This window comes from Protobothrops mucrosquamatus, unplaced genomic scaffold (assembly GCF_001527695.2).
Source record: "Protobothrops mucrosquamatus isolate PMUCROS unplaced genomic scaffold, P.Mucros_1.0 scaffold351, whole genome shotgun sequence".
Classification (NCBI taxonomy): Eukaryota; Metazoa; Chordata; class Lepidosauria; order Squamata; family Viperidae; genus Protobothrops; species Protobothrops mucrosquamatus.
Genome location: NW_015386686.1, coordinates 142,100 through 154,806, shown reverse-complemented (window position 1 = coordinate 154,806; position 12,707 = coordinate 142,100). Strand labels below are relative to the sequence as shown.

General features: G+C 33.9%; 1 protein-coding gene across 3 annotated transcripts in view; it reads right to left on the bottom strand.

Annotated features, from left to right (window-relative positions):
- The window catches only part of RBM39 (RNA binding motif protein 39), a 29,255-nt gene extending 18,093 nt beyond the window's left edge, over positions 1 to 11,162 (bottom strand). Inside the window, exons 1-3 of one of the 3 annotated variants that reach the window (XM_015815556.1) lie at positions 10,855 to 11,162; positions 6,485 to 6,547; positions 4,715 to 4,764 (exon numbers count right to left, since the gene is read on the bottom strand). In XM_015815556.1, coding sequence (XP_015671042.1) covers positions 4,715 to 4,764; positions 6,485 to 6,535 — 101 coding nt within the window. In that variant the 5' untranslated portion in view covers positions 6,536 to 6,547; positions 10,855 to 11,162. Of the gene's footprint in view, positions 1 to 4,714; positions 4,765 to 6,484; positions 6,548 to 7,318; positions 7,364 to 8,367; positions 8,481 to 10,854 lie in introns of those variants that run through there. The other 2 variants (XM_015815557.1, XM_015815558.2) reach the window with 2 other exon arrangements.
- Positions 11,163 to 12,707: the final 1,545 nt, after the last annotated feature.

Below are 12,707 nucleotides of genomic sequence, written 5' to 3'. Positions count from 1 at the left end.
TAGTACTTTAAAATGTTTATCCAAGTAGCCATCGACTTACAACAGTTTATTTAGTGACTGTTCAAAGGTGACTTATAACCATTTTTTACACTTATGACCGTTGCAGTATTTCCATGGTCACAAGGTTAAAATTCAACGCTTGGCTCATATTTATGATGGTTGCAGTGTCCTGAGGTCATGTGATCATCTTTTGTAACTTTCTGACAAGCAAAGTCAATGGGGAAGACAGATTCACTTAACTGTGTTACTAATTTAACTGCAATGATTCACTTAACAACTGTGGCTAAAAAGGGCACAAAATGGGACAAAACTCACTTAACAAATGTCTCACTTAACAACATAAATTTTAGGCTCAATTGTGATTGTGAGTCAAAGACTACCTGTACTAAATTTCTAAATAATAGTTTAAGTCAATTTCTTCAATATTGACATATACTGTACATAACCTAGTGTGCTAAACATTTCACAAGATTTATTACACCTAAATTATTTAACCCCATGAAAAAGCTTCTACACAAGACATGGGGAACCCAGGTCCCTGAAGCTCCCTGTGACTAATTAAAACTAACATCAGTGTTTTCAAACATATATATCACAATTTAAAAACTAAAAATCATGAAAACACTGTGCAAGATCCCCGATGACTACATGTTGTAATGGGATTATAGCTACTCCGTGGTCCTCAACTCTTTTAAAAAATGATATAGTTCAAACTTTGGGGATTATATTTGGAATTCTGAGATTACATTATATAAGCATTTTCATACTGCAGTTGCCATAGAATGTGTATTCAATCACAAACCCATATAATAAAAAATGATAAAGCACCAACTTGTATTAATCCATTACTTCATGTTGTCTATGCAGGACCCATAAGCACTCTTTAGTCCTTGACTTACAACCATAATCAGTACTGGAGCTTCCATCGCTAACCAATGCAGTCATTAAGTGCATTGTGCCCGAATTTATCTGTAGCCATTTCATCCCATAGTGCAGGAAAAGCATTGTCTTGTACTACAAAACTGATGTTATAGAAAGTGGCTCATTCATCCCTTTCCCTTTGATACTGCCATTTTATAAGAAAAACTAATTCTTTAATTTTGTGTTGCTTAGCCTAATATAAAGGCAATCAGAGCTTTTTCTTTGCAGTACAAAGCCTTGATCCAAATACCTGTGTTTGACTTCCAGCAAGTGAAATAATTAATTATAAAGGAGAAGCCAAGCAAAACTAATATCCTGCCAGATAATTAAAAAAAATATTTATGTAGCCTGCAAATTATCAACCAAAGATTCTGGGTCTTTTATACAATTTATAACGTGTATATTCATTGCTTAAACAGAAAGTTTCTATAGGAATATTTTTCCCAATGAGGAGGAATTTAAACCAGAATGATACAAACAAGGTTGTAATTTATTGTTTTCATAATTGGTCCTAAGAAAACTGAAACTTACTTAAACAACTTCATGACTATATGAAAGTGTGTGTGTGCGTGCGTGTGCGTGTAAAAGGTTACAAAAACAACGCTTCCTAGTCTTTTGAGGCCAATGAGCACAAGAGATGGCTGCTACTTGTCACAAACCACTTGTCACAAACTACAACCTTTATTTGTGTTTTGCTTTCTACCATTCTCTCTAGTTCTTTGCAAATACTAACTCTAATAATATTTTTTGTCTTTTTTGGGTAGGTAGGGCAAAGCATTGATTGCAACTACAATTCCTTTTCATTTCTAGAAAGCATGTGGAGACTACTTAGTATTCGAGGTCGGCTTGGAAACAAAAAAGATTTTGGAGGATGATGCTTTTTAGCATGCCAGCTTCCTTCCTCACTCCATTTTCTAGGAGCAGTCTCACACATTCTGGCAACACTTGTCTTCAATTTTGTTTTCAGAATCAAAAAAAATCACTATTTTAATTATTTCCTACAATATAGTTATTTCCTATTTTCTATAATATAGGTATTTTTAAAGGTCTAATTAAATGTACAGGAACTACTCCTAAATACCAAAAATATTTAAAAAGATCAGATAAGTTAGTGAATATACCTTCAAAGCCTACGAATACACACTATGTAAGCTATAGATAACTTTTGCTTCATGTAAATACATGTTCTGTCTTATCACATTAAAAACAGCTTACCAGACAATTCAATATAAAACATTTAAGACAAAATTTTCTTTAAAAAGAGGATTTAAAATATGGGGAAGAAAGTTAGGATAAAGTTTTATTGACCACTTTACAGATTGGAAATATACTACAGAATTGCTGAAACTGAAATTGTTTATCCCTTGAATGGAAAACTTAATGGGAGCTCCTGAGAACAAAATACAACTAAAACAATTATTTTACTTAATTGATTTTCAAAAATCAACAGAAAAAAGCTCCTTATGTTTATAAAGTAAATCAAACAAACAAACACATTATAAAACATCTATCTTTAAACTATTGTAAAAATAGCGTAAGATAAGGTAACATTTAATTTCGGCCCAGTACTGTTATGATCTAATTATATAACTAATGGAACAGAAATATCGATAGTTTATTAATTTAATGACCTACAATTTCAAGCCTCTTTTGATTTTTCCAAAGGAAAAGAAAAAACTTTCCTCCATTCAAAATAAGCAGCAAAATCGCATAAAATCTTCCTGCCAAGATATTTAATAGAGGAATTTTAACTAATCAGGGCTGGTAGAAAAACTGCAGAGAAATACAAGAAGTCCTCACCTTACAATCATTCAATGACCATTTGAAATTACTACCTCACTGAAAAAACACATACCACCATTGCAGCATCCCCATGGTCACGTGATCAAAATTTGGATGCTTGGCAACCGGTTCATATTTATGATGGTTGCAGTGTCCCAGGAACATGTGATCACCTTTTGCAACTTTCTAACAAATAAAGTCAATGGGGAAATCAAATTTACTTAACAACTGTGTTATCAATTTAACAACTGCAGTGATTCACTTAACAACTGTGGCAAGTAAAGTTGTAAAATGGGGCAAAACTCAATAACTGTCTTATCAATAGAAATTCTGGACTTGATTGTGATCATAAGTTGAGGACTACCTGTACAGCCCAATTATGGTTAGGGTTTCTTCTGGCTGAGGAATTCTGGGAGTTGAAGTCTACCTACTAAGCTGCCAAGCTTGAGATACAGATTTTGACAGAAGAAAATATATACACAAATCTGCACACGTTCCCCCATTTCAAATAAAATTATAAATTATAGGAGAGGGAAATGCTACCATCCACTAGAAAAGACAGTAAAACTAAATAATGTTGGCTGCTCTTTAGATTTAGGCAGATTTCACATGATCAAATCAGGGCCCTTTATTAATTACTCTTCTAGGTGTAATTCAAGCAATGTGCTTTTGTTATATTCTAAATAAATTTGCAACATAAAAGGAATAAATTCAAACAATTACAGAGGTCAAAGGCATTGCCAAATCTATTTTACAATTTATCACTGTTAATTGTATTTTGTTTTCACATACAGAATAATCTTAATTTAAAGCACAAGGTATAAGAACCTGGGATCACATTTGAATACTCTACAAATATAATGTAGCAGTAGTTAGATTTTTAGCCTCTACAGAAGCAGTATTTCATCATTACTACAATTACTTTTTCTCTGCCACAAAGCTACTTATCTTTCTGAACTGGGTCCTTGACTTTCCCGGTGTACAGGTTGAGCAGCTAGAAATGCATTAGCAACCTAGCTTAACTGCCAAGCTCCAAATAAAAAACCTATGTCTAACAAAAAAAAAACAACCTCTAATGAAGACAGGCAAGATATTGGGATTTGAGTTAATGCCTTCTGTAATAACTTCAACATTATGAAATAATTAATGTCCTGTTTAAACTAATTTATGTATATTTCTCAAAGTGAAGTTTTCCAAAAAGAGTAGCTAAAGTAGCCTACAATAGGAATAAAACCATTCCATGATATTTTGAAGAGTAAAAACCTCTATTATATTCTGAATTTCTACAATTAGAACAATTTACTTTAGCTGGAGATTCACCTACAAAAATTTAGTAAATTGCTTCCCTTCATCTTTAAAGCACAGAAATTTTTTCTAGAAAAAAAATGAAGCAACATTTATTCCAATATGGTTATATAGCCTGCAAGAAACATATACAATTGAAGGAGCCTAAGGAAAGAGTGAGGGAGTTAGACTTTCTACTATGAAAGTCAGAAGACCATCATAATTTCAAGTTAAGAGTAATTAATATAATCCCATTACCTCAAGAAGCAATAAATATTAATGTAAAAGCTCAATTTTCTAAATGGACATTCAGTTGGTAAACTTCATATGCAAGCGCAAAATGTGAATTTGGACTTTTTCAGACAATGTTCATATCTACATAATTTTGTAAGCATTTAAACTATGTAAAATGTACATATAAATATGTTGGAGTTAAAGAGACAATCCTTCCCCTTCAATTAGTTCATGAAATTGAGATGTTGTATTGTATGTTTTCTATCCTGAAAAGGTGGTCTTTTGTTTTGGAGAGAAAGGGGGACAAATGCTGGGGGAAGAATTATGTTAAAATATTCAAATGTATACAAAACCGTTTGCTATTTTTTGTACTATTTTAACCAATCTAAAAAGTGCATTACCAAAACTGAAGAAGGGAGGTTAAGTATCCAAATTATGAATCTAAAATGTGAATGCTTTATTAAGCATATTTAAAGAGCCAGCAAATACTTACTTCTTACTTCGCTCTTCATGTCCATTGGCACTGCTCAATTTGTTCTCATCCTAAGCAGGGTTGATAGAAGAACATCATGAGGACGAAGTGGAAACATTTCAAGTGGTCAAAGGGTAATGGGGGCAGGGATAAGAAAATACAAAACAAAAATTTAATACTAAATTTTATATTCAATATGGGATGCTACTAATTAAGGTAGACTTTTTAACCACTTTGCTGTTTACATTTAAGTCATACAACTATAAATAGAAAATTTACTATTTAAAAAGGTTTTAAATTGTACAAACTTTCTTTACAATGAAATAAAGCCATCCTGCAGTTTCCAGCACTGAAGTGGTTAAAGGATAAAATATAACAAGAAATACCAAGTTTAAAAGCACATTCATATACTATAATCCCTTTTGACCAATACCAAGGCTATATTTCTGCCTAAGCCCCAAGTGACCAAGCTAGCAGCCAGCCACTATCGATTTCCTGTGACCGATGCCATTCCTGAGATCTTCGCCCATTTTCGTTGGAGGGTTGGGACTGTAAGAGCTTGATGCCACCTCTGTCACACATCTCGCCCTGAAGCAAACAGGGATTCACACTGCTTTAGTAATGTCGACTCCCAAGTCATTCATCAAAAATCCAACCAGTCCAGCCTAAATATTTCCTATTTCCAAACCTGTTTACATGGAAAATATCCATGTTAAACTAGCATACAATATACTTAACATTACAATTTATATTCATTTCAAAATTTTACGTAAGTACTAATTACATAAAACTAAAACATGAACATTTAAAAGATTACAACACTTTTCCAAATCTCATATCAAAGAGCTGCACTAAATATACTCCAAAATCAACTAACAGTTGCTGTTATGTTTATAGTAGTTATCACACCAGTTACACCATGAGTTCAACTGCACATTAAGTTTTAAATGTATATGTATATATAAATTTGTGACGCCAGTGCTACTGCATGCATAATTTCATAGTTTTATGAAGATCTGGTGAAATCTAAATATACTTGCTCCCTGTTTAGTTCTGAAGCTAGGTACTCAGTATTCAGAAGTGCAGAAAAGGTACATTAAAGATTTCTAAGAAATTACTAGATAAAAGAGTACTCTGTCACAATGAATGTAGTTCAAAATATCTTTCATATCTACTATTATGTGAACTATTCAGGGATCCAAGAATTTTGGAAACAACTTTCACATAACACTTTGATTACCGTCTGGTGTTTCTAAAAGATTAATAACCCATCCTTAAAAAAAAAGCTGTAACTCCTCTTGCATTAATAAGGATTTGCTTGTCATGAACTTAGGGAAAAAGTTATTCTTGGAACCCTGCTGTTTGCCCAAACCTTTGCATTCACCTTGTTGGTCTATCAAAATTGAGGTGGTAGTTTTTAGGAGTGTTTTTGTTTGTTTGTTTGTTTGTTTTACCTAGGGGGACCACGGTACAGCGATACGTCACTCAATTACTACCTTATGATTGACAGTTCACACTGGAATCAAAGGTGAATTCATGGGAGTAGAGGTGAGATATCGTTAGGCAAGTCTACAAAGAGAGATAGATGGGCATTTATTCATCACGCTGAAGTGAAACTACTGCACAATATAATTACATTAACAGCATTTAGTTACTGGTAAGATACACGTAATGCATGTCCAATAAGATAAATCATGAGGACTCCAGGGATGTTAGTTTATAGTTCAGCAGTAGTTTCATGAATAATGCTAAATGAATATTGCTAAAGAATTTGTTAGCATATCTTCTCACCTTCTTAAAGGGGGCTTCAAGCATTGCTTCAATATCAATATCATCAGCCATTTTTCAGGACACCTAGAAAAAAATAACAAGATCCTTTAGTCAAGAATCTACTTCCATATTTGTGATCAATTTAAGATTTTGTGGTACCACATTTCCAAAGGATGTTGCTCTAGAAATATACACTAAGTACAGCTAAACTGAACTTATCCGTGTGTTTAGTACTTTTCTTTCAAAGAATAAGTCAGTTCTTATCTTAGAAGTACTTCATAAATATGTACTCTACCCAAGTAAACTTTTTTTTAATGAAATGAATTTATGAGTTTAAGGAACCACAACAAGATTAGAAAAAAGAATCTAAAAGTAGATTAAGAAAATAAATTGTTTATTCAATATGATTACCAATTTATTAAAAAACCACAACATATTATCTTAATCCACTATTGAATTTCTCAATCTAGATTTCACAAAATCATTGCTACATGTAGCTCATATTGCCACTGTGGTATAGAAATATTTTTTCAGCTTCCTTGTTCCATACCAAACCTAGATTTCAATCATGGAGAAGCAATGCAAGGGATACAGATCATGAACAACCTGTAAAAAAATCCTGTACTGGAAGTAGATAATGATTTTTAAAGTCTGATCAAGTTACTATCCTTAACCACTGGGATTTGTGAAACTGTGCTCCTGACGGTAGTATATGTTCTTCTAAGTAAAGAAAATGGAATGTTCATTATTACTTTTGGTTCCTAAATGGTTCCTTACTTCAAGAGTCTATTCATCTAAAATACTTCCTTAAAATTTATTTCAAATGTAACTCATGTTGTGCTATTATTGCCTTACCTCCAAGATGTGGGAGAAACATCCCTATGATGGAAAAAAGCTCATTAGAGCTTCAGTTTGGAAGTTCCTCATGAATTAGATGATTTCCTATCCCCCGAAATCTGCCATGAATCATTGACTCCTTGGGTCAAAAATTCGAAACAGATTAGTCAAGCTATCTTAATAATCTCTTATATGGAATTAGCTAGTATAGATTCTCAGATGCAAACTGTCAACGCCACAGCGGCAAATGTAAGCTGCCAAATTTGCCATAACAATTATGACCAAGTACTTAGTGAAATGGAAAAGCTTACAAGTGGCAATTACTGTACATAAGATGAAACCAGAAGAAATTTCTAAATACAGATGTGCATATTATCTTTCTTTTACTACATTTTAAGAAAATAGTGTAAAGATGGAATATGTGATATAATGCATGCTCATTACCGAATTCAGGAAATATGAAAAGGAGATCTGCCTTCCATTACAGCAACAATTATGTTTCTATTCAGATCTCCTATATAATGTACCATTTCAAACTGCTGTAACACCTTCTGTAACAATTAGTAAAAATGGCTGTAATAATTTTTCAACTTTTTCAAAAAGTAAAAATGCGTATGACACATATTCCAAAGTGATTATAAAATCTATAGTTTGTGAAGTTATTTGGATCCAAAGTGAGTCACATATTTAAAGAAATGTGGGGACACAAAATGCATTCATTGGCATCTCCCAGGAAAATACATGTTTAAGTAAACAAATATGTATTTGTGATAAGACTGTATGGCTATTGTGAGGCTCATAAAAAGGCACAAGCCCCATAAAAAGGCACACCAAGCCTTCTTACATTTGAAAATTCATAATTGCTTTGGACTCAAATAGCTGCACATTGCTATAAATTTGCCATTTAAGTCAAGTCCAGAGAATTTCTCAGGAAAACTTTCAGTAAATGTAGACTCCAATGTAATGAAAGAAATATTAAAGCTGCCTCAATCAACTTCTGTGTCATGATACTCAATTTATAGAACTACTGTGCTCATATATTATCTACCTCTGAAACAAATATCTACCAGAAGATATAACTGCTACTGCTATGTAGAAAGCAGTATCTTCAAAATTCCTGTATTTAAGTATCATCATCCAGAATGTCCCATTAAACATTCACAGCCCTATAGGAAGAGAAAAGAAGCAGTACTATGTAGAAAACATTTCTAAGCATGTCACAGAAATAAAATTAGGGATACACTTTCAAATTATGTCCAGAAATTGATTAAATCTGTAGCAAATAACTTCACATTGGTATATTTTTTAAAATGATAGTACGAATAAATATAACTACACAAATCAATAAGTTGCAACACAACTTATTAAGAATCCAAAGGTGATAAACCTGTTGGAAAACTAACAACTAAACCTAGCAAATAATCCATCTCATGGTATTTGGATGAAAATATAACTATTTGCAGAAAAATATTGCTTAGGTTTTAGTATTTGTACATGTAGCATATTGTGATCTTCTCATGCTACATTTTAGGTTAAAATAAAGTACACCTGCATTTTAAAATATTTTCAACATTGTCCTAAGTAATATAGGGAATAAAAAGCATGGGAAACAAATGCTACAGAGTTTGACATTGGACAATTTAGCAAACTTATATTAAAGGAAACATATCCTCAAACAAAACAGTATTGGAAGATCTGCAATTTTATATATAGAAAGAACAGAATTCACTAAATGGCCCCCCAAGTATCCTCTAAAGATTTATTCTATTTCTCTTTGCTTGAACATATAAAAGTTCCATAAGATAATCTGATTAACAGACATTATGAATTACATTTTTTAGAGATGTTGAAATAGGCCTACACTATATTACAATATAAATACTGCCCTATATTACAGAGCAGTTCAAAGATAAATTTAAAAACTTCTCAAGCATTTAAGAGAAATATCAGTTATTCATGGAAATATTGGAAGGGGACTGTTAAAAATGCTGGCTTTCAGCATAGTAAAAACAGCACAGCAGGAAAAATATAGCAGTTTAAAAGACAGCATTAAATAATATGCTCATAGAGAATAGTATCATTTATCCAGTACAGTATCATCCAATTGTTTTTTATAAAATGAGTTATAAATAATTTGAACAATAGAATGCATAAGTTTTGAATGCAAGTATTATAAATTGAATACTTTATCTGTTTTTGTAGATTAAAAAATGATCTAGTCCAAATAGAGTAATTCAAATATCCCAGGCTATTTAACTAAAATTACCCAAGTAAACAGGAATATTAAAATATATATTTAGTCTCTTAACAAGGAAGTCAGAACTCTGATGGTATTCACTTAAAAGCCTGCTTTCCTAGGTTAAAATATAAATTATAAATTTAAAATATAAATTATGAGTGTTATGCACTGTAGTTTTTGTACTAGATAGATATACACACACATACATATACATACAGAGCACAGATATTTATTTTCCATCTATTAAAGATATACTCATCTGACCAGTTAAATACTAGTTTTGCTTCTTGGCAATCTGGGCATTTAGTCCAAATAGTCAATTAAAATAAAACCATATAGATAATGCATTTTCAGAAGCAATATCCAGTTCAACAGATCATGATCCACCGTAAGACATAGCAGAGCAATCTACAATTCACACAATAAAGTTCAGGTATAATTCTCTAAAGAGACCCTGTTCCCACACCCAGGTTGCAACAAACCACTTTTGAAACTTTTCCGCATTTCAAAATTAGTTTGTGACTTAGCATGAGAGTGAACTAACTACAAATTAAGATCAGATTTTTAAGCAACGTTCTTTTACTAAAAACTGTCTAGTTACATGAGTGAAATATTTTCAAATTGTCAAGCAAAAAATGCATGCATTTACTTACTTAAAAATATCTACAAACTACACATTATTGGGAAACAAACCACGTGTACGGATTTCACTTGTGCAGATATATGGAAAGTTCGTTTTCCCCTCCCACCTTCGGCCCAATAACTATTCCCAAAAAAAAAAAAATACCACAGTAATAAACAGACTTTCTACTCTCCTTGCAGTAGTTATTACGATGACTCTTTACTAAGCGCCCTTATTCTCTCGGGTCATCAGCCTTTCGTTAACACACAACAGCACACACTGCGAAGTTTTAAGGCCCTTCCCGCGAAAATATCTAAAGCAATAAAGAAATAGTTAGGAATCTTGTGGCGAAATATATCCCGATCGTAACCGTGAGACTCAGGAAGAGCTCTACTCCACGAAACCTTCCGCGCGAAAATAAAACACACAATTTCCAAAACTAAATCGTTATCATTCGGCTTCCCTCGTTTTCTCCCGCCACCCCCGGGGCACCACGCAGAGGCCTGCACCACCCCACAGGAACTGGGATTTCCAGTCCGGCTGACCAGACTAGAATTAAATCGAAGACAAAAAGAAATGGGCCCGCCACCGGGAAGGCCCAACGCAGACGCCCTTAAACCTTGCAGAACCCACGCTATCCTTTCCCCAGAATAGTTCATAAAAGAGAGCCGTCAAAAATATGAAAGCTATTACCTGCGCTGCCGGCCTCTCGCTTCTGGCCCAGGTGTTTATGAGGCGGAGGGATACTGCCACGGCCGTCGTTTGTCTCCCTGGGTCTGGATACGCGTGAGGAGGGGCGCTGGCCCTTAAACAAAAAAATTACCTCAGCAACAGCAGCAGGCAAAAAGCTAGACTAAGAATGACCTCGAAAAATTAGTACGAGCAAAGCCAAGGAAGCTTCGCAACAAGAACACACAGACTCCGCTTTAGCAAAGGCGACTGCTCCCTGAAATGGCGCCCGCCGCGTCTTGGATGCTTGTAGGAGGATCTGTGTTGCCGCTATGGGGATGCCCAGACCTTGCTGCACGGGCTCTCGCGAGATTTCCATACAAATCGATTGTGCGTACTACGAAATTCTCGCGAAGAATGCGTATCTCGCGAGAGAGGTGGTGGAAGAAAGCAATTCAACAACTCGCAAGAGCGGTAGGTCGTTTATCAGACGGCATCCGAAAGCGATGTCTTTCCCGTACGTGGTCAAGAATCTCGCGAGAAGTTGTGCAATTTTCCTCGTCATAAAAGAAGGCAAAAATATTAGACTCTACGTAGGAGGTGAAATTGCTTGACTTTACGGATGCCAGTTTAAAAAACGTTATATGTATTTTAAAAATTGTACGTTCTGGGTTGATTTTCAACCGTTTATTATTTGGAGAATAATGTGATTGCAAATACTGTAAATACATTGCAAATCCTAAATAAGTAATTGCCCACATTAGTGAGACATTCATGAGATTGCACATCATTCAATTACCTTAGGTAAACACTATAATTAGATATAAATACAATTTAAATAAACGGAAACTGCATAAAATGTTAAAAATAAGTTGTTTACCTGAATAATCTATCCATCGACCTCAAAATTGAACAAGAACAAATTTGGTTTGAGATGATAATTTTTTATATTCCATCAAATCATTATCAATAACCACATAAATTTTCCTCGTGACTATCTGTTCCCTAGAGACAGACCCTTCAAGTGTTCCATCAATATAGCTATCATTGCTGCAATTGAATCCATCCACCTTGTTACTGATGATCCTCTTTTTCCTAGATTTATAAGTTACAATATTACTTTGTCTCATGTGTTTGTATATTATACTTTTGAGACTGGCTGTCCTAAAGGTGTTATTTTTTTCCTTGAAGACATTTCGCTTCTCATCCAAGAAGCCTCTTAAGTTCAGAACTTCAGGTTCAGAACTGAAGAAGCTTCTTTGATGAGAAGTAAAACATCTTCAAGGAAAACGAAATCCAGTTGCCTTTTGAAAAAGCACTTTTGGGACAACCATGACTTGGATGACTGAGAATCTCCATAGATATTTGAGACTGGCTATTTGCGCACTGAGTGGGAACTCTGCATTGATTTGTTCTATGATCTTTTCAAATGCATCCTCCATTGATCTCAGCTCTGCAAGCCTAGATTTGACATTGCCATAGAAACATAGCTTTCAGACCCATGGGAATATTGATGCTATTGGATTAAGAGGCAATGAAGTGCCAGATTGCATAGGAAAATATGTTAGAAAAATCTGGAAGTAGGCTGTTTTAAACCAAAGTAGACTAGTATCTATTATACATTCTGCTAAAAGTTTCTGCTGAAAGTTCTAGAGTGGAAGTCAGGAACTCATAATAACCTCATAATAAGCAATTATTGTCACAGTTCCAACCCAGAATACTCTGTGACTTGATTATAGGAATTCTGGTTCAATATGTTTTGCTGCCCAAACTGAACTTTGATACCGAGAAGCACAGTTGTGACTTTTAATCTGCACTGGACTTTGACCACATTATTGCTTACTAATTTTTTTGTGTCTTATTCTGTTACTGACCCT